Genomic DNA, 22,244 nt, shown 5'->3' with positions numbered 1-22,244 from the left:
ATTTTCTTTCAAATTAATAACCTGTTCAATTGACAATTTTTTTACAGTTTATTTAAAGATAAACTTGGATTCACATTAATTTTGGGTCAGGTCAACGTTGTTGAATAACCCTGTATATTTAGCACGCAGTCAAATGAAAGTATTATTGTGCATTATCAGTACAACTATTATAAAACCAGAAATATTTTATACTTTTTCATTATTTTATATTAATGCTTAAACGATTTTAAGCCGTTCCAGAGTTAAAAATAAAATAATAAAACAGGCTAAAATGAGTTTTAAGAAACCGTTAGTTTCCCCTGCAGTGATTCCTTTCTCATCCTATTTGCTTGCCATCTTTTGAATTAATTTCCCTTTGTTAATTATCAAAGTTAATTAAAATTAAAAACTAATTATCCCATAAATATCTACTAATCATTATGACTAATTTGTTGCATTACTCGTTACATAATATTAATTAAACATTTTGTACTTTTTTATGCCAGTGTTGCGAATTTTAAGTAGACTATAGATACTCCTTAAATTTGATTTCAAAACAAAATTAGCGTTAATTCGAAAGTGATAAATAAGAATTGTGTTGACCCCATTCATTTTTACCTTTTGTCATCTTCGATATCGAAAAAGAAGTATTGAATTATTTTTATTTAATCAGGAGTGGGAAAATAATACTGAGGGTATTGTAAAGACAGAAATATAAGTTTTTAATGGAAATCATTATATCTAAACTTGCAATACCCATCAGACACTCAAAATTGCCACATATGGTATTAGCATATTTTAGGATATAAAGACAGATCTGAATAACCACAGTATTATCTCTACAGATCATTTTAAATTCTCACGCTTAGATTTAACTCAGACCACCACACGATTCACTATTAACCCTCATTGACACCAAAACCGTAAGTGCTAGAACTTCTTTTAAACTCTTCACTCATATGTAATTGTTGCGGCCTCTCAAAACAACTGTTATCCATTAAGCAAGTTTCAAATTTACCCTCACTCCTGCTTACAATAAGACATATATTTTTTCTACTTTAGATATTGATAATTTGCTGCTAGAGTTTAGTATTTGTAAATATACATTTATAGGGCTGCAATTAGAAAATTAATTTATATCCACAAAGCTGTGCTACGTACATACATACTATTCAACTAAATTTTTTATGTATTCATGTCAGTGGTGTTTTGTCTCTCCCTTGTTTTGGTTGGTAGTTTCAACACATAAACTTTATACCCAAACCCTCTGTCAATATAGATGATTTAGACCCACATATTTTGTTCGTGCTGACACAAATTATATCCAAAGATTTGTAAAGTAACGTTGCTGCGGTTCATTTTGATTTTTTATGTGAAATAAATCAAATTTAATTTAAATTTTAGGACATTAGTTATGATTGCACAAAATACATCAATTTTCCATTTAACTTAATCCGATCTGGTTAGGAAGAAAACACCAATAAATTTACCGAATACGTGCAAAAGATTTTCTCTTCTTTTCTGTAAAAATAGGTTAATAATGTTATCAATGGTTTACACATGCTCTTTTATGCCAGTCATATATTAAATCTCCGATATTTATATAAACTAATAACGTACTTACATGGACGTTTGTTATTCTTTTAAATGCTGAATTTTGTGAAGAATTAAATAAATAATTACCTATTAAGTATGTCAACAGCAATTAAGTTATGTTTGTTATGTCCCAGATGTTAGTAAAGCCGACTGTACTCATATTTATTGTATAAAATTAAATTCAAATATAAAATTCCAAACAATATGTAAGTTTCCGAGATTACTATTATTGATCTTCTGTTTCATGTTGCCACTTATTTATTTGGTTTAGTGAGTTTGTGGAAACAAATACTTCCATATAAGAGCAACTGAAAGTATCTTCCCTTTAGTGAGATTGATTGGCTATGGAAATTTTTATATAAATATTGCAAGAGTCAGGTGAGATAAAACTCTTTAAATACTTTGGACATCTTGATAAGAAAACATGGAGGAGTTCTGTTTAAATTACTTAATTTTAGAACTCGTAGAGAGTGTATGTGAATACACAGGGTTGTTTAAAAAGTCTTCATTTGATACTTAGGTAACTGATATAGTAATTTTATTTATTCAAAATGTATGTTTATCAGTAAAAAGAATAATAATATTAACAACAGTTTTTAATTTACAGATAGACGGTCATGTACATACATACAGCACTGGTTTAAAATCAGTTACGCCCCTCTGATAACTTTAGAACCGCTACAGCTACGGCTTTAAAATTTAAAACATAGAGATGAGTAATCAAGTGATATTGATGGTCCCTATAATGACACCTTGAAATATCAAAACTATGACACATAGATAATAATTTTAAGTGATATGAAGTAACCCTCCTTTGAGGGTGTATTTTATTCTACACATGATAGCAAAATTTAAAAAAGTAGACATCAATTTAGGTAAAGAAAATAAAGAATATTCGTTAGCCGTTGACAAAGTTGCTGTGGTAATTATACGAACTTCTTATCAAAATGCGTTTCTCGGATATTTTAAGTTAAAGTAAAGTAGATAAAACAGGTTTTTCTTCTATTACCAGGTCCAAGGTGTTCATTTTTTATTAAGATAACATATTTTTTAAGTACTTACTTTTTTTTAAGCTTGAAAAATGCAAATACGTACAGTTAATTCCAATGTTATTTTTTATTTGTTGTTATAGGAATTATTTATTACACTAATTAGTAATGGATTTTTTTAACTGGGCATCGATTTTTCTCTTGTTTAATAATATACTGTTTTTTTTACTGGAAATAAACGTAATTCCATTGTTATCTTAAATAATAAAATAATAATAAAAAATATATAAATTGATGATTTGTTAACCAAAACAATCAAAATTTAGATGGCTGAATTAAACGGTTGGAATGAAACAGATTATATACGTCACAAAACCTTTAAAAACAGGTGGATTAAAATAAACATTGATAACTGGAAAATTGCTTTAGTTAATTAAGTTTGCATTACGATTTACAATTGCATTGTCAAAAACTCAATCTGTTAACAACTTAATCAGTTTGATTTTTTACACGGCACATTGTGAAACATGAGACTTGTAACAGTTTATTTAACATTTATTTATTTTAATTATTACCAGTGCCAAAAAGCCTCATTAAGTAAGTTGAAATTAATTGTGTGACATTTATTGCTACTTTTTCCAGAATGTCAGGAATATGGAAAAGCCGTGTATGTTCAAAAGGAAAGTCCAACATTAACAACAATTTCAAAAGTAAATAATGTTTCTGAATGTGGTATTGTCTCAGTTCCATTAATAGTTGGTGGGGAGTTGGCATCTGAAAAGGAGTTTCCACACATGGTAATGAGTGAAAAAAAGTAGGTATTATATACACGTGCATACGATAATATTTCAGGCTGTAATAGGATTTGGATTATCGCCGGATGCTGAATTAAAATGGGACTGTGGAGGTTCCTTAATAAGCGAATTGTATGTTTTAACAGCAGCTCATTGTCTAGAAAGTCGTCAGCTGTAAGTTAAATATTTTTTACGCACACGTATAACCACACTAGACCATCAAGAAATGCTGCCGGAAACGTTATTTGATGGTTTTCGTATATTCCAATTTACTGTATAACTGCAAGTAATATTTAATTCGAATTAACTGTTATTGTGTGATTAACTCATGAATCTAAAAATTGAATTGGTATTTATACAGCAGTAATATACAGGGTGAGTATTATTATAACGGGACCCTGACCAAATTTCAATGCAACACAAAATACATATCTCATATCTAACTTTTTTATATTTTATTTTTCTAACTTGTACAAACATAGTTACCTAGTAGTTAATTTTGACTTTCGCAATAATTCTATTTTTCAATTTTGAGCTCCGATAAGTTTTTAGTCGTCGCGATAAGATGAGGGTTAAATACATGAACGATGAAAAGGTTGATATAATCTTGATTATATACTCGTTTCGAAATTCAAGACTCGGCCCCCTACGGTCGCGTCGTCCTGTAAAATTTGAGTTACCGGACATATGACGTTAATTACTATTATTTACATTATCTTTTTCTAGCTGCCCGCGAACAAAATTTCAGAATTGCAACCTGAGAAAAGAAGTCGTCTTCTCGTAATTTTTGACAGTTTATGTCGGACGATTATCAAAATTATTAAATTTATACCACAGTTCTGTTTCTCTTTCATTATTACCAAAATCGTATGTTTTTGATATAGGGAATCATAAACATAAAACTGGTTAAATATGAAGGCAGCTTCTCTATTGGTTAACTTAATCACCTTCCAGGTTGGACAATTCTTTTTGCGAATTATCACCCAAATTTTGGGACACTTGTACATTAAGAATACCGATTTAAGATTGTTTTCACTTTAAATAAATCTGGTTAATAACCAAAAATATAAAATTTTTAGAAGCTGAAACATGGAAATCCCTTTTTCCAAAATAATAGGAGTAGTAGATAATTTCAGTTTTGTTCATCAACCAAGAAAACGTGATGCTGATTTCGACATTTGTCGATATTTATCTCTCACGTGCAGTTGTAAGAGAAAATACATTAACAGTCGTAATGGCATGAATTTACAGAGTGATAAAATAATTTCTAGTTTAGCGTACTGTAAAAGCATGCTGTTATTGTTGTGTAGTTACATCAAAAACTTCCATCATTAGAAACAACATAATGTTGAAAAACAAAAAAGAATGTAAAAACTACTGGATTACTATACAGACCCAAGCACTTGATGAAAATCTCCTCTATATATATCATGAATTTTAAACTATATCTTATTTTTTTAAATAAAATTACTTACAAAATATTAAACAGTATTTGTGAATTCTTAATTAAAGCACTTGAACGTTTTTCAGCGGTCCTTCACAGAAAATAAGATTTGGTATCCTCCGTCTACAAGATACTAGTTCCAATTTACAAGAACGCTTGGTGACTAAAAGAATTCCACATCCAGAACATAAAAGCCCGTTAAAAGCAAACGACATTGCATTAATACAGATGGACCAACCGATAATATTTACGCCGTCTGTAAGACCAGCCTGTTTAAGTGTAAATGATATTAGACCTGGAAATAAAGCTCTTGCAACGGGGTTTGGTAAAGTTACTTACGGTGAGCATTATTGGTGCATATTACTAACAAAAGTATGTGTACTTACATATAAGGTATTTCACTTATTAAGATTTATTCCTTACTTTACTTTTATGAAAACAAACTGCTAAGCTTATGTAGGCCTAAATATAGTTAACTATACCGAATGTCCAAGAACAATTTTGTAATCCTTTTTGGAGTTTTGATTCCTTTCTTTTCGTATTATAGAACACCACTAGGGCACAAAACGTTTGATTTCTACTTAGCTTACCCAGCTGTTATTGTACCGCCACAAATATATTCATTACGCGCTGGATCGCCGGGTGATAATTGCTGAATTTAATCGTCACTTGTTCCATAAATACAATTAAGGAAAACGTAATTAGTAAAACGGCTAAGTAAATGAGAACGGGAATTAACAGCAGAGTGCAACGAAGCAACGTTATTCTATTCTTTTTATACGATATTATTGGAGTTTTAACTCCTCTCTTTTCGTATTATAGAACACGTGTACGACGCGCGCCGGAATAGGATGTCGAGTTTTATAATAATTAATTATGATATTTCTATATGATAAATAAATAAAAAAAGTATATTTTATAATAAACAACAATTGACAATACATGGGACTTTAATTAACCCAATCATCAACATTGTCAAAAAATACAAATGCAACATATTTTTGATTTTTATTATTGACAACGCTTAACTTAAAATTCCATCCGTGCATCCCTCGGTCGACGCCCCCTTTTTTTTTTTTCTTACTAATTTCTTAAAAAATTATTGACTCTGTTATTTATTTCGGTTTAAAAACAATTTTTTCGAATTTCTGAAAATATTATAGTCATTTGTCAACTGATTAATTTAAAATATACCCGATTGTGAGAAATAATCGAAACAACGTTTATATCTTGAGAGACGACACTTTTATTTAAATTACCTTTAAAATCTATGCACACTCACTAATTCTAGATCTTTACTATTATCTACCTGTTGAAGAAAAATATAATATATATAAAAAATTGGTCGAAGATTACTTCGACAGAACTTCCCTCGCCTATAAAGTACAGCTTATCAAATCCAGCTCTTTCGAAAAATTAAAAGATTTGATTTTGCGAATTTTATTGTTTTGTATGGCAACCATTATTATAATCTAAAATAAAAAAAATGTATGTAATTCAGTGAAATAATAAAACAATTTAGTCACGTCTGTCGGATGTAATAACAGCGGTGCTCCTGAAAACAGAACTGAAAATCATTTATGGTACTCGTAAGACAAATAGCGAAGACACTTATCAACCTGTAGACGTGAGAGCGAAACAGAAACTAAACTAAAAGATATTTTCAACGAATTGCAATAACCGGATCACAATACCGACGATCCAGACTTTTTTATTGCTTTGACTTCCGCTTATTGAACAAAACACTACATTTTATTTTGATTTTCGATGTTGTAATTCAGATTTAGTTAATTATAACTTGTTTAGATCTAGAGGAGGCTCAGCATCCCCTAGTCTCCCCCTAGCTACGGCCTTGTCTAGGGGTTATGAAATATCGAGAAAATATGAAAGTAGCAAATTGTCCGATGGACTCCATTACTGTACGTCCTTAAGTTATCCTCGATAAGAAAAACAACTTGAAAGTGTTTATGTTTCTACATCGGAAGAATGTCACGTAGAAATTAGTTTAATTTGAATGAGTTCGTCCCCTCAAAACAGAGGATCAAACTATTAAGTAGTAAGCTACAATCGACAAAATGTTCTGAATATCATTATTATAATTCTGTATTTTCACATTTTCGGGAAAATGGGGTGAGTCGTTCTTAATTTTATTAATAAAAAATGTGAATGCAATGATGAATCACAAGTAAAAACTCATCATATTTTGCACATTTCGGGTGGAATTTTAGATTTTGATTAACAATTTACCATGCTTAGAATGACTTTAAAACGTGTGCAGATTTCAAAGCATTTCATTTTGCAATTCTTGATTTATTCAATAAAATAACTTGACTGATTTATTATTTTTTTTGAGTCATCCTATATAAGCAAATCCAAAAAATATGAATGGAATTATAAATCACAAGTACGGACTCATCATGTTTTCTACATTTTAGATTCGGCAAAATTTTGAGCTGACGTCATCAATTTTTTGGAGGGGATAAATAAAAATATTTTGATTAAAAATTTATCATGGCTCTTAAAACTTTAAAACATCTGCAAGATTTCAAAGCATTCGGTTTTGCAGATTCAAAATTATTTGCAAAATGTTGTTTTATCATTTTGATTTTTTTCCAAAAATCTCAACGGTTTGGGTAAAAACTCAACACGGAGTCATAAACTGCATGTGTAGGACTATGTTATTTTATAAACCCATTTACTATGTACAATTTTGAAGTGACGTCATCACATTTTTGGTGGGGATGATTAGACAAAATTTCAGAATCAGATAAAAAGCGCAATTATTTATATTTTTTGTCATTTTTTCCAACACCCTATCTAGTGGACTTAGTTTTTTTTAGAACTAATTTTTGAGAAAACTAGATAATAACCTACATTGCTAATGGACCAGATCAAGTTCCGGCTCATGTTGTGAGAGATTCTGCTAACGCTAATTTAATAACAAAGTAGAGTGTATTTCTTACACAACGGGAAATATCTAGAATTTGTCTGGTTCATAACAAAAGTGATGAAACCAACATTGTAAATATTATAGACCTGCGGCAATTCTCTGCAATTTTGCAAAGGTATTGGAAGGTGTTTTATGTAAGTATTGCCTATCATGTCCATGAATAGTTGTGCAACGTTTTGCCGAAACAAATTTAATTTCGATAATACAGTTTGTGTGTGACGGGTTAGACAATAAGCATCAGGTCGATATTATATATGCTGATTTTTCTAAAGCTTTCGATATTCTTTCTCGAAGTTAGTATTCCTCTTTAGTGAGGGTTCCTCAAGATTATCATATATGAAATCGTTACCAGTTGGATCTGTTGCACATGTTTTTAACACATTATTAGTTACCTCTTTGGTATAGACGATATATTGTGTTTGCAATTTTCACTTTTATAAACTGTTAAAGAATAATAGGTTAGTTGTAACTCGAATTAATTCTAGAAAACAAAAAACAAGTAATGCTATATTCTAGTGTGTAAATAGTTGGGCTTACTACATCCTCCTTTAACTCTATAGATAGATATTATTATCATTATTATTATTATTATCATTTAAGGATGGTAAAAATACAAACTTTGATTCGATTTTTTCTCACACTCCGTATTTTTTAACCCAAAATAGTTCAATTTGTTAATAATTGTCAAGAATTTTAGCTGATTGCTTTTATAGGCAAGATAATTTTAGTCCCATTTAATAAATTCGTGACCAGTTTCTTTAAAAGTAAAGATTGATCTAAAAGCGCCTTGAATTTCATCGTTCATCTTTACAAATACAAAAGTCAAAGTAGGGGATAAATCTTCAGTAAAGCACCCCATATACATATATTTCTTTTCAGAAGCAGAATCGGGCAGCGAAAGTTTAATGAAAGTAACACTTACGATTTATTCCAATGATAAGTGTGAAAAAATTCTACCAGCTAAAGAAACAATACGGAATACTATGCTATGTGCAGGGAAGTTAAGTGGCGGAAAGGACACATGTCAGGGAGATTCCGGAGGACCCTTACAGACTGTTTTGAAAGATCCTTATTGCATGTATAGTATCGCTGGAGTTACTTCTTTTGGGAAATTTTGTGGCTTTGCTAACGCACCTGCCATTTACACAAAAGTTTCCAGTTATGTTTCGTGGATAGAAAGCGTTGTATGGCCATGAACATAGTAATAAATTTGTTACTTAGAAAAAGGCAGTGAATACAATAAAATATATGAACTTCTTGTAAGCTGCATGTCTAATTTCAAATCGAACCTTTAGCGACGTCTAGTTTTGTAGTGTACAAACGTCTTCAGTCGCATCATAGGGAGGAAAATTTATTCAGTTAATTATTATTTATGTTAAAACAAATGTAAAAACCCACACGACAACAAAACTGTACTACCAACCTCCCGAGAAACATTTAAATTATTTGCGTATGTCCTTGACCTTTCAGATCATTTGGAAAAAATACGTACATTTTAGGATATAATAGAAGTAATAAGTTATTATTACTATTGTTAAATAGTAATATAGTTTATTTGCCCAACAGAAAATAATGCCAGTAAGGGGACAATCATATTACATATAATAAAGTAGAACGACAAAAAATGCTGAAAATTCGACTATACCGACAAAGACAGTAAAAACTCTGGAAAGATTTAGGTCTACGAAAACAACTCAAAAGATCAAGTCTGAAACTGTTGTAGGAATAATATGAAAATTTTATATCCCTTGTCAAGAAAGATTTCCACAATGCTGTAGATGAACGCGGATAGTATTGGTCGGTTCTTGATGGGTTCTTGAACGTAAAATACCAAGTTTGCAGAGCGTGGCGACCTCTACCCGTCGTTCTTGCAACGAACACATCTTAAACGCTAAATGGCAATTGCAGTAATCTGTAAACTGACTTAGTAACTAATCCAGTGAATTTCTAGTTTATTTTGTATTAGACAGAGGGCACTCTTGTTGTTTTTATTAAAGAGACCTTAGTACTTCATTATTGTTAAATCATATAATAAATCAGGGAGTAGTTATCCCAAGAAGATGATAATGGTTATGCAAAAGTCAAATTAAAAACTATACATGATTCATTTATGAAACATTTTTTATTGTACACATAATCATACAATAATAGTACAATATAACTTATTCCCTCAATAATTATACATACAATATTTTTTTAAAAATACTATTAACACTAGTTTTGAAAGCAAAAAGTAATATTATTAAATAATAACAAAAATGGTCACTTCCATATCTGGATTTCTCTGAGACAATGAAATTTCATATTTTTTCTGGTATTTATGTTAAAGAGGAAATAAAATATAATAAAAAAATAATAATAACGCGTATACCGTTTGCTTTACAACAAGAAAATTATGAAAATCTTGTATCCTCTATTCTAAGGACATAAATCTTTTTAAACAGCACATCACACTAAATATGGAATCCATTCAACATACGATTTTTCTTTGTACAATAATTATTTTACATCGTATACATAGACGCCACAGTTACAAATAATAAACTTGATTTAGCGCTGGAAAGTGTTGACTAATTCTTTTTGCTACATACTTTCTATACAATAAAAACAAGAACAAGTGTATACTTTTCCGGAGCTAAATTTTAAGAAATTACACGTTTAATTACAGTCATTTATTAAGTTTACAATTAAAATGTGAATCATATTATTGCGTGAAGTATTTGTTCTTTTTTTCCAAGTGAGTATACGTACGGTTTAACAATTATCTTCTCTATTGTTATGCATCTATAGATTACCGTATACATTTTAGACCCGGTTTAGTTGTATTTATTGTTTAATGGTAATATCAAATTTTCGTAGGTTACACCTATAGATAATTTACAATTAAATCAAATTTAAAGATAAAACATTTTTGTGGGAATTCAGTTGCTTTACAACTAATTACATAAATCCTCTCGCCTATTTGCCAGTTTAATTTACCTACGTAAAAACTGCGCTTTTGAATTTAATAACTATTTTTTCAAACTATCTTAATTTTTATTGTCCTAACATTTACAACCAAAGTTTTGAGTAGTTTAATTCATACTCGCCACAAATTCTGACTAAAAATCGATTTTTAGAAATTTAGTTTTATGACGGTAAAATTTTATCAGAAATATTTATAACGTTTTTACTATGCATAAGTATTTGCAACAGTTAATTTTATGTTCATTATCTTAATTACATTAAATTGAAATTTACAACTAATCAAATCATTACTTTTATCGCAAGAGTAAATTCTTAAATGAATTATGAGATTGATTTTATAGTTTACATAAGTATAATTTCTTCGTAAATACAATAATACGTGTCACAAAATGTTTATTCATATTTATATCCTATTTCATGTGAACACAATACTTACTAATTTCATGGATTCTGTTTTGTTATTTGTAAAAAATTTTACGAAACTTATCGTTTCACATAAGTAATCGATATAAACTGTGGTTTCGCAGTTTTGGTCAATTAACGTTGAATGGAAAGTTTTACATATTTATATGTATTTTGAAACTTTATTACAAAGAAACATAAAATGACGTGAGTTACAGCTGGAGAAAAATTTGCTTCAAGATAAAAATAACTTAACTAATAGAAAAATTATATTGTTTAGAATAATAAGTGGAAATATGCTCCTATTAATTCATACTCTTCGACTATGAATTACAAAAATTTTAATAATGTATTAATATAAGTTCACAAGATAATTACTACTTTGTTAAATATCACAAAAATTATTTTAAATCACAATCACAAATTTAAAAAATAAATGCATTCTTCATTAGTTACCAACAAATGCATTTATAAATTTAAAGCGGTCTAATAAAAAACCATGTAATTATTTGAAATTTAAACTTTAATATAGCCACACATTTAAAGCAGCCGTGCTTTTGATTTAGTTTTACACCCAGATTTTTTTGGCTTATATAGTTTATTAATATTGCTTGGGGACAATATTGCTGATTACCTATCTTAACTGTATATTTAATGAACATTTTGAAGCGATAGATGAGAAATTAATTAATAAAATACAAACAGCCAAAAAAATTCAACAAGCGAATTAATCTGCGCCTTGTCGACTAGTCAATTTTGCCCAGTTTCATGGGAAATTCACACACCTTTATAAATCATGTTAACTTTCACTTGAAGAGCACATCCTTACCAAAATCAAAGTAAAGGAGGAAACCACTGTAGGATTTCCTAATACCAAGCATAATAAATATAAATGTTATAAATAAAAAACTTCGTATCTAACTTGTACATGATAGCTCTAAAATAGTACTTAAAGTACTTTTTTCCTGTGAACTATTGACCATGTTTTTGATATTTTTATGAAACTCAGAGCTATATTCAAGCTGTAAACAAACTTGGACAAAGAAATGATTTAGAATCTTCTGACTAAAATATACATTTTTTTGTGTGATCACGGTAATACTTTCCTCCTAACTTTTCCGAGTAAGTATTATTTTAACAACTCTCTGACCATTTTATTTTATATAAGTATCTGATATTGTGATACTGCCTCTATTTTTGTAAAAGAAGGGAAGTAAAAATGTTGCGCGAAGTTATCCACGTTCGTCTTTAAAAATGGGAGAACACTGAATTTTTGAATAACATTTTTTTTTTATAAATGTCTAAACCGGTTTGTTCGAAAATCGTACCTATCATTTGATATTTTCTTGTGTAAGAAAAATACAAATGTGTGACGACAGATTAGTGAAATTTGAAACTGAACACTTTCGATAATTAAAAATAATTTTAACTGACTTCTGTAATCCAGTTTTGTCAAAGTGCCCCAAAACATATTTTAAAAGAGCAGGCTCAAAATTGAATCAATTATAAACGAAATGTGTATATCTCCACCATCTAAAATAGGCAAACATTATTTTGCTACTTATATATATAAGTACAATAATTCGGATAAATACTAATTTTGTTTATTATCAAATTATTACATATATCGACATCCTATCCTCTCTAATTGATTTCAAGACCTCATAATGTCTTTTTGGCTGTGGTGGATGAACGATTAAGCTTGCAAAATTTCTCAGCATTTAACAGTTTTTTTTTTTTTTTTGTAATAAGTTATTTATAGAATCGAATGTTCCGGATAAATAAAAACATGATGTCATAAAAGAAGCACCCTTGAATTGATTCACTTATTTTTTATAAAATATTTTAACAAATTATAAGTAATTCAGTATCCATAAACTGGCATTTAACCAAAGAAAGGCATAAACAGATGAAGAAAAAATAGTCTCTGCGTTACCCTGACATTTCTGGCAAATAGGCGCTCGAATATTAGGAATTCCAAAATAATTGGTATATATATTGATTTGAATAGTACGGCTGTTGAGAACGTTTGTGCTTTGTGTAACTGAAAGCAACTAATATACAGAAGCATTGTTGTGGGTGTCGTAGTTGATCTGCAGGTAAGAGGGAATGGCGGCGTTGAGTTCGGAAGCTCTCCGTCGCAGCGCTGCTATGCTGTGGCCGCGCCAAACGTCCTCCTCTTGTTCGTTGGGGGAGGTGCCCGCCGCCACTGGCGGAGTGGCCGCACTCGAGCACGGTATTTGTGGGGGTGGCGAACCACCCGTCCCACCATTTCCGTTGCTACCGCCACCGTTGTTGCAGTACGTCATCATGCTATCACCTGCAACAGATAAATCACCACACTCAAAATCGAATCCATGAAAGCTAATTGAAGGAGTCATAGGCAACATCGAAGAGAACTCTTGCGTCGCATTTGTGATTTCCAAAAAGTTTATTATTATTTACGTAAGTTAAAGTATCGTTAGTAATGCATAATCGGTTTTACTTTTTCTTTAGTAAGCGCGTAATAAACTAGGAACTGGAAAATAGATCCTTAGATTCATCTGAAAATGTGTTATCAACTTTTTAGTCGTAATGACGACTAATAAATGGCGATATAAATCAATTTTCACGCCAGCAAAATGCTAACCGATGCACATTGACACGACTTTATTGAACCTTTTTAATGCTATACGAATATAATTTACCTAAACCTAAACCACATTAATTTTGGACATCTAAAATTGCAGCATTCAACGCAACATTTTGACTTAGATCAGAAAATGAGGTGTTGTGGAACAACTCAACGCACCAAAAGAAAAGCCAAGACATAGGCATATTTAGTGTGAGATTACAAAATGTTAAACATATCGTGTTTTTAGTTTAACTTCATTCGAATCAATGACGCAATTGCCATGAACGCAGATTCGACCGCCCTCTGTGCTCGTTGTGTTATGGTGTTGACGAAAGTCAGTTCAGTTTAAAATTAATCTCTTATTTTGAGTTAAATTAATTAAATCTATTTTGTAGATACATCGGCATTGGATAATTGATTTCTTCTGATTTCGAAAAAGCTTGAAAGCTACTATGTTAACTATTTTTTTGCACTCATGATCTTTTTTGATGGCTTTCGTGCATTCACCAGGGTGCGGGAGTTCGAACTTCCCGCACACGTGCATTTTAACTTCCCGTTGCCATGGTAACCTTAAAATACTCGCGTAGTGTCAACATTGTGATGTGTTGACGGCGCCATTGTTTATAAATAACTCACAGTTAATTTGTTCAGTTTAAAGGTTTATTCGTTGCAAAAAATATTGTACACAACACGTTCGTGAGCCTGCTTCCCGCATTCACGCAAATGCGGCACTCCCTTCGGTCGTGCCGCAAACAAGCGTTCATGCGGGAAGCAGGCTATCCCGAACTAGTTGTGTAAATTACTATTTCACGTCTAGGTACCGTTATCTGTTAAATTATTTGCAATCCATTTTCCTCGACTCCGAAACATCGGAAAGTGCGTTAACTGTTAACTATTTTCCTACAAATGAGTTATTTTACATTTGACTGAAATTAAAATTATTTAGTTATGGATCTTTTTTTTAATATACAATCAGTGTATAAAATTTGAAAAATTTTAGCTGCGAGACCTTCGTCATCAGAAAAAAAAGCACTAGTTATGTGTATAGGTATTTGCTATTTATGGCTTTTTCTGCATTCCTTTAATTCCACTGGATCCGAAGCGACTTATATTTTCTTGTACGACTCATCATGTATTTATTTAATTTCTTTTACTAAACTCCATTTTAAAACATGAACCATTTTATGTCTTTTGGTGTGGAAAAACAGAAAATCCGTCTATATCTGTATTAAAAAATATTACACCTACCAATAGTTTACTATACATACACAATATACTTACATAATTAACAATTTTTTTATCATTTTCACCGAAGTTTTTTATACACTAAGAATAAATATTTTAAAACACTATACAGCAGAATACGACCTGAGTTTACAGCTAGATTTGATGATATACCTAACATTTTTAATTTAAATGGTTTTCCCCACAATCGAGTTAAAATAGACACTGTTTATTGCACTGAATACACGGAGCTTTCATAAAAGTTTCACACACATAGTGAGTGGTTTAAAAATGGTACAAAACTTCCAGTTTTTAGTAAGAGGGAACACTTTTCATTGAGAATAATTGACACTTGGAAATTCGTTTCCATAATGTTCATCTAGTAATAAAGATTAATTGTTGGTTGTTTCATTCTGTCTTTAAGATTTTGATCACTAGTTTTCATTGTTCTAAAATTGCAAAAAAATAGTTAAATTAAGCTAAACTCATGTGTAGTAACATTCATTTAACGAGTACTTAATTTGTATTTTTCAAAGTAATATATTCCAATTTATTTGCTAGTTGTGTCTTAGCAGTAGGTAATGGTCTGTTCATTCGAAAATACACATTTATTGTGATTTTTTATAATACTATAATGAAGCAATTCAGAATGCGTAATGAATCTACTCGATGCTATTTTGTAGAAATATGCAGAATCCACAAACATCTGCCAAAATTATTTCTAAAAACGACTGGTGTATTGTAAAAAAACAGACTACACAGGCATCCATACATGTCATCGTTTTGAATATTGTAACTGGATAACTTCCTTGGTAACAAAATATTAGATTTAATATTCTTTAGTGATGAAGTTGTTTATATTTTTTTAGTTATGGTAAGTCGCAAAATTTTAGATGCAAAATACCGAAGACTTATACATAGTTTTCTTGACGCAGTCTACATTCCAAGTATGAACCTACGTTTTTCAAGGTAACAGATAAACAGACAAACGATTTTTTGCAAGTATCTCATACCAACTGAATGATGAAGAACTTCGACTAGATTATACAGGATAGGGCAACAGCACACGTAGCAGGTTCAACTTTGCGCTATTATACAAAAGTTTTATGACAATCTATTTATAAATCCAGAAATGACTTTAAATTCCTCTGATCTTACGACATCATTATATATTTTTTAACAGATAAGTATTTAGAAAATAGACCATTCAAACAGAAATTTTATAATTTAAGACAACTGGAAGATTTTATAGGAGAAAATACACATATAAACGGTACTGATCAGTAAACGGCACAATCAAATAAAAAACATTAACTATAAAATACAAAGGTAGGTACATAGTAAATGGACGAAATAGTAATTTTTTAAACACATCATAAATGTTGTAACATATTTCAACCCAAGGCTAAATCCAAAGAACCTTGCAGTTGTTTGTCAAAATTCAAAACTTAGTAAAAACTAGTTTGTCAAAAATTACTTGAAATAAAAATCCAAAAACCTGCGACTGAATTCAATAATTTTGTATCACTCTTCCTGAACTCTGTTGACAAAATAAAACAAAATGGAATGCACTGTATTATACAAGGTGAGTCAATAAGCTCACCCTGCTTAATATCTAATTGATTTTAATTATTATTAGAGACAGAGATTGGAAAATGTCTTGGTCTAAAATTTTACGACTCCTTCAACAGCTGAAACTGAAACTGTCTTCAACTGTGCGAGTGCTCTGTTTTTGAGAAGCAAGAACACGCTTAGTTTTTTTAAATAGAATCCTCTATATATTTTTAGACATTATAAATGATCTTTTTTGAGCTTTCACAAATCTACATATTTTATCTTTGAAATTTCGAGGCGACGTTGTCAATTTTTTCGACGCTGTCCAGAGGGAATAAGAACTAATATAAATTCGTCACGTATTGCTTTCCCAGGAGGCCATAAGCAAGTGACACAACGTGACTACTGTGAATTTGTGGTAAATTTAATGAATTTATTTTTCATTGTAATTCGGTAATTATTTGGTTCTGTACGACAAAGCTAACTGAAATCGATTTAGAAAATTCTAGTCTTATAAATATATCTATAATCAGCGATAAAAAAGGCACCGTAAGATAGACACTGCTGGAAAAAATAATTCGGACACCTTCATATTTGTAATTTTAACGCTAATAACATTTAAATTAAACTTTAAAATTGCTATTGAGTAACTCAATACTAATTTCTGCACATTTCTCTATAACCTCCTTTAATTGTTTTCTCTTGGAACTTGCAAAATCATTTTTTCGAATTTTTGTTTAATTCCGAAAATTGTATTAAGTTTTGAACTTATTCGTTTAGTATCCAGATAGTTGTGGATTTTGTTTTTCTGGTTACCATGGCTACTGCCATTATTGTTAATGCGTTTCGCAAATTAATTTGCTGTTGTAACTTATGCTTGTGTAAAATGAGGCCTGAAGAAATGGTAAAAATAGTAGCTCTTCATGATGATGGTCGTAGCATGTGCTATATTGCTAATGCCTTAAATTTCGCAAAAAGTACTGCACATGATTCATTAAGACGATTTCAGGAGAGTGGTTCTTACAACAGGAGACCAGGTTCTGGCCGAAAGAGGTCTACAACAGAAGGAAAAGATGGATTTATCCTCCTGTGCGTTTTGAGAGATCGTCCTTTAATATCCAATATTATAGCACAACGATTAAGAAATTCGCATGGTTTCTGCAAGAACAGTCTATAGAAGACTGCGGGAAAACAATTTATCAACTCGAAAACCAGCAACGGGTCCAAAACTGTTGGCATAGCATCCACAGCAAAGATTAGAATTTGCAAGAGAGCAGCTTGATTGGACAATCGACCAGTGGAAAAAGGTTCACTTCTCAGATCAGTCCAAATTTAATTTAAGATCACTAGATGGACGACAACGGGTTTGGAGAAGACCTAATGAACGTTATGCACAGTGCTGCTTTAACGAAAGAATACCCTATGGAGGCAGAGGTGTTATGGTCTGGGGAGGCATATCATTAGAAGCTCGAACAGATTTAGTAATTATGGCAAGAGGAAGAATAACAGCTCTGAGATACATTACCGACTGTTTAGTAGACTATATATTGTACCATACGCACCCTTTCTTCATCTTTATGCACGACAACTCCTGTTTACATATCGTGAATGTGATAAGAGATTATTTGGGTGAGGTTGATATCACAAGGATGAATTGGTCAGCACGTAGCCCAGATCTAAATCTCATAGAGCATGTCTGGGACGAAATGGGAAAACGCATTAGGAGACGTGAAAACGTTCGAGAAACAATTCTGAAACTGCAACGTGCTCTTCGGGAAGAATGGGAACAGCTGGATCAAGATGTAATAGCCAACCTCATCCAAAATATGCCACGACGCTTAAATACTGTAATTGAAACCCGAGGAGGTAATACCCGATATTAATCAGGGTAGAGTCTAAATTACAACGAAAATAAGTTGAAGACATTTTCTTGTACAATTCGATATCCAGAAGTCATTTCTGGCTTCGTTTTTTCGAAGATTCCTAGCGTTTTTCGAAAATCGTCAATTAAAATACAGTTATTTCAAAGATTAGTACTTTCTTTACTTTTTTCACATCTTAGATTCTAGTTAGTTTCCACTCCCGCTCGACAGAAGAAAATAATTAGCACCGCCCACCCACCCGGTCTCCTTTTCAGTGATTGATTTCATCTGATCTGAATGAAATTAATGATCTTATACTGAACAGAAATAAAATTAGTCGTTAGAATGAGAAGAGGGGGGTGGGTGGACGGGGCTAGTATTTGCTAAGATAAGACTGATTTTGGCAAATAACATATCCTCTAAGGAAAGAGAGGGTGGGTGAGCGGGGCTAGTTTTGACAAGAAAAGACTAATTTTGGCACTTTTGACATTTTCCACCATTTTTCAATTATTTCCGAAAATTAGTTGCACATTTTCGTGTAGACTTCGAAAATTCCTAGCGTTTTCCGAAAATCGCCAATCGAAATACAGCTATTTTAAAGATTAGCACTTTTTTATTTTTTTCACATCCTAGATCTATTATTTGATTCCACTCCCACTTGACAGAAGAAAATAATTAGTCCCGACCATGATTTTGAGTTTTTTCACTTTTTTTCTATTTCCACTTGTTTTAGAATAAAGTTGTTTTCTGTTCATGACCTAATACCTAGTTTTATTATACGTGACACAAGATTCGCATTGGCTAGACCTCTTACTACAATTTTTAACTTAGCTATAAAATCATCCACCTTCCCTGACACTTGGAAGATAGCCAGAATTACTCCCGTATACAAAAAAGGTGATGCTTCTGTGATAAAAAACTACAGACCTATTTCTATACTTTCGAATTTTGCTAAAATTTTTGAGATACTCATTTATAGAAATATTTATCACAATGTTAAAAGTCTCATCTCTATACATCAAGATGGATTTTTACCTGGACGATCTACAATCACTAATTTAGCTATAATAAGTCAATTCATTTCACAACAAATAGATAAGAATGGACAAGTCGATGTCGTCTATACTGATTTTTCCTGTGCGTTTGATTCCATTGATCATCATGTTCTTTTATGTAAATTAAGTTGGTTTGGATTTGCATATGGTTTCTTAAAGCTAATGGAGTCTTACCTTGACTCCCGACAAAATTATGTTTTCTATAATGGTTTTCAATCTAAAAATTTTGTTTCCACCTCTGGAGTGCCACAAGGGTCTAATTTAGGGCCTTTACTTTTTGTAGTGCTTGTCAACGATCTTTTGGACTCATTACGTTGTAAAGTGTTAGCATATGCTGATGATATAAAACTATACTCCTCAATAAGATGCTTAGATGATAGCATTTTGCTTCAAAATAATCTTGAAAGGATGGTAGACTGGTGCAAAGAATTCAAATTACTATTAAATACTGATAAATGTTTCATTATGACCTATACAAAAAAATTAAATCCAGTTTGCTTTTCGTATCTTATAAACGATAAATCAATTAAAAAAATACAGTTAGTAAAAGATCTGGGTATCACATTTGACTCACATTTATCGTTTACTCAACATATGCATAATATATGTCTATCTTCTTCGAAAATGCTTGGCTTTACATTTCGACTTACAAAAGATTTCACTGACCCACAACTAATCAAAATGTTATACTTCTCATTTGTTCGAAGTAAACTAGAGTATGGGTCTATTATCTGGTATCCGTATTATAAATCACATAGGCTTGCCATAGAAAAAGTTCAACGTCGTTTTTTAAAATGTTTATCGTTTAGAATAGATGGAATCTATCCAATTAGGGGAATGGAATATAATTTGTTATTAGCACGACACCAAATTCATAGCTTGAGTAGCAGAAGACAATTGTACAGTGCTAATTTTTTATGGAATTTAATTCAGGGAAAAATTGACTGTCCTATTTTATTGGCCAATGTTAATTTTCACGTACCACGTATCGTCTCACGTCATGCATCTTCATTTCTGCCTTCAATACCAAGAACAAATCAACTACGTAAAGCCCCACTGGAACATATGATTCAGAATGTAAAAAAGTTTTGTGATGATGTATTTTTTTGTAAAATGAATCAGCTGCGTTAAATTGTTGTTTTTATAATTAATGTTAATTTAATTATACACGTATTGCATGGTAGGCATAGTGTGTTGGTTTTGATCCTTACGATCCTTAACTTGTTAGTTATTTTATTTAATTTTTTATTTTTATTTATTATTGATTTATATTGTCCTGTAATAGGGTTATCTGTTGGGCAATAAAGGTTATTATTATTAATATTATTATTATTATTATGAATACATTAATGTTTCTCTTTTTGGCATAGTTTCTACAAAAGTTCGATTGTTATATCTTTAACAATTGCAGGTAGTCACAAAAAATTCAAGTTGTCCAGGATTTTTTGTCCAGCCAAACGGCGTTTTGTGAACCTTAGATTTTGGAAAAATATGTCTCCCTCCTACGTGTGTCTGTCTATCGCCTGTCGTCGGTTTGGCATCTATCGGTGTCGATTCTTATTAGTGAGATAATCATCGAACTACTGGACTGACTGTTATTTTTAATTTTATTTAACGAAAATTTATCTAATTATTCTCACCAACAGAGGATTATTGTTATTATTAGTAGTAGTAAAAATATTCCACAGGGCGAGCCCCAATTACAGAATATTTGAAAACACAATGGAACATTGTCGTGGTTTATTGTCTTAGATTTTACTATAATCCGGACACTTCACCGCATGAGGTCATGCACGAAACAAATCAACTAAACGTTGGCCGTTATTGGAAAATCTGCACATATTACAAATAGTTGAAAATTTACACACATTATTTCTAGGAGTAGGCAAATAAAATATGTTACGCTGACGCGATCCACAGGAGTTGGTATTAAAGCACAATTTGGAAAGTATAAATGGACAGTCAGTAGAACCATTTAAGATCTTATATACTCGTACTCGTACAAATAAAAAACGTGGATTCTTTTAACATTGTCAACCAAACTCATTACTGAATGTCATAACAAATCACCTAGAGGAAAACCTATAGTTGGGTATGTACCATCCTCTCGAAAATGAAAGATATTTCAGAAATTTAGAAATTTACGTAATACACGTTCCAAACTAGGAATGTGTACGGCATAGTACGGAAATCAAATGGTGAAACAATATAAGAGTTTACTTCTGACCAATGCATCAAATAAAAGAATTAAAGTACGATTCTCACAAAAATCCTTCGAGTTTCGGATAACAAATCGCAAGGTCGAACAGGCTTGCACCCTAACGTAATTTACATGTTCCACAGATGACAATTTAAAGCCAAAAATAACACCCAGGTTTGAAACAGTAACAGGTCTTCGGAATACTGTACCATTAATCTCATAATCAAAGTGAATGAGATTTTTCTTTAAGCTATACGTCATAACTACACATTTGTCCTTGTTTATAGCTAGCTTGATATGAAAACACCAGTTAATAACTAAATTAAGATGGTTTTATAAAAAAAAAAGCAGTCATTATGATCCCGAATCTTACAAAAAAATTTAATGTCATCCGCATACATTAAATAATTGATATTTATCCGAAGAATGAATCGTTGATAAAAATATTATACAAAAGAGGTCCAAAAACTGAGCTTTATGGCGCTCCAGAACCAACACAAAATTCATCAGAATTATATCCAAAACAATGAACAAATTGTTTTCTCTCATGTAAACAGGAAATTAACAGTTTAATAAGTTTAAGACAACAATCAAAATTATAAAGTTTACAAATT

At 31.1% G+C, this 22,244-nt stretch overlaps 2 protein-coding genes across 6 annotated transcripts in view; one reads left to right on the top strand and one right to left on the bottom strand.

Annotated features, from left to right (window-relative positions):
* Positions 1–3,091: 3,091 nt before the first annotated feature.
* On the top strand, positions 3,092–8,948 carry LOC135134039 (serine protease snake-like). Its single transcript, XM_064062605.1, has 5 exons — positions 3,092–3,161; positions 3,207–3,361; positions 3,417–3,532; positions 4,889–5,142; positions 8,632–8,948. The coding sequence occupies exons 1-5, from the start codon at positions 3,092–3,094 to the stop codon at positions 8,946–8,948; spliced, it is 912 nt and encodes a 303-aa protein (XP_063918675.1).
* A 907-nt stretch (positions 8,949–9,855) lies between these two features.
* The window catches only part of LOC135134377 (homeobox protein orthopedia-like), a 51,616-nt gene continuing 39,227 nt past the window's right edge, over positions 9,856–22,244 (bottom strand). For all 5 annotated transcript variants that reach the window (XM_064063033.1, XM_064063036.1, XM_064063034.1 and 2 more), the window contains one exon: positions 9,856–13,441. In XM_064063033.1, coding sequence (XP_063919103.1) covers positions 13,176–13,441 — 266 coding nt within the window. In that variant the 3' untranslated portion in view covers positions 9,856–13,175. The remainder of the gene's footprint in view (positions 13,442–22,244) is intronic.

Source organism: Zophobas morio, unplaced genomic scaffold (genome assembly GCF_036711695.1).
Source record: "Zophobas morio isolate AGI-343-1 ecotype UQ-CSIRO unplaced genomic scaffold, CSIRO_AGI_Zmor_V1 ptg000023l, whole genome shotgun sequence".
In the NCBI taxonomy this organism is placed as follows: domain Eukaryota; kingdom Metazoa; phylum Arthropoda; class Insecta; order Coleoptera; family Tenebrionidae; genus Zophobas; species Zophobas morio.
This window is presented reverse-complemented; position numbering and strand designations above follow the sequence as displayed.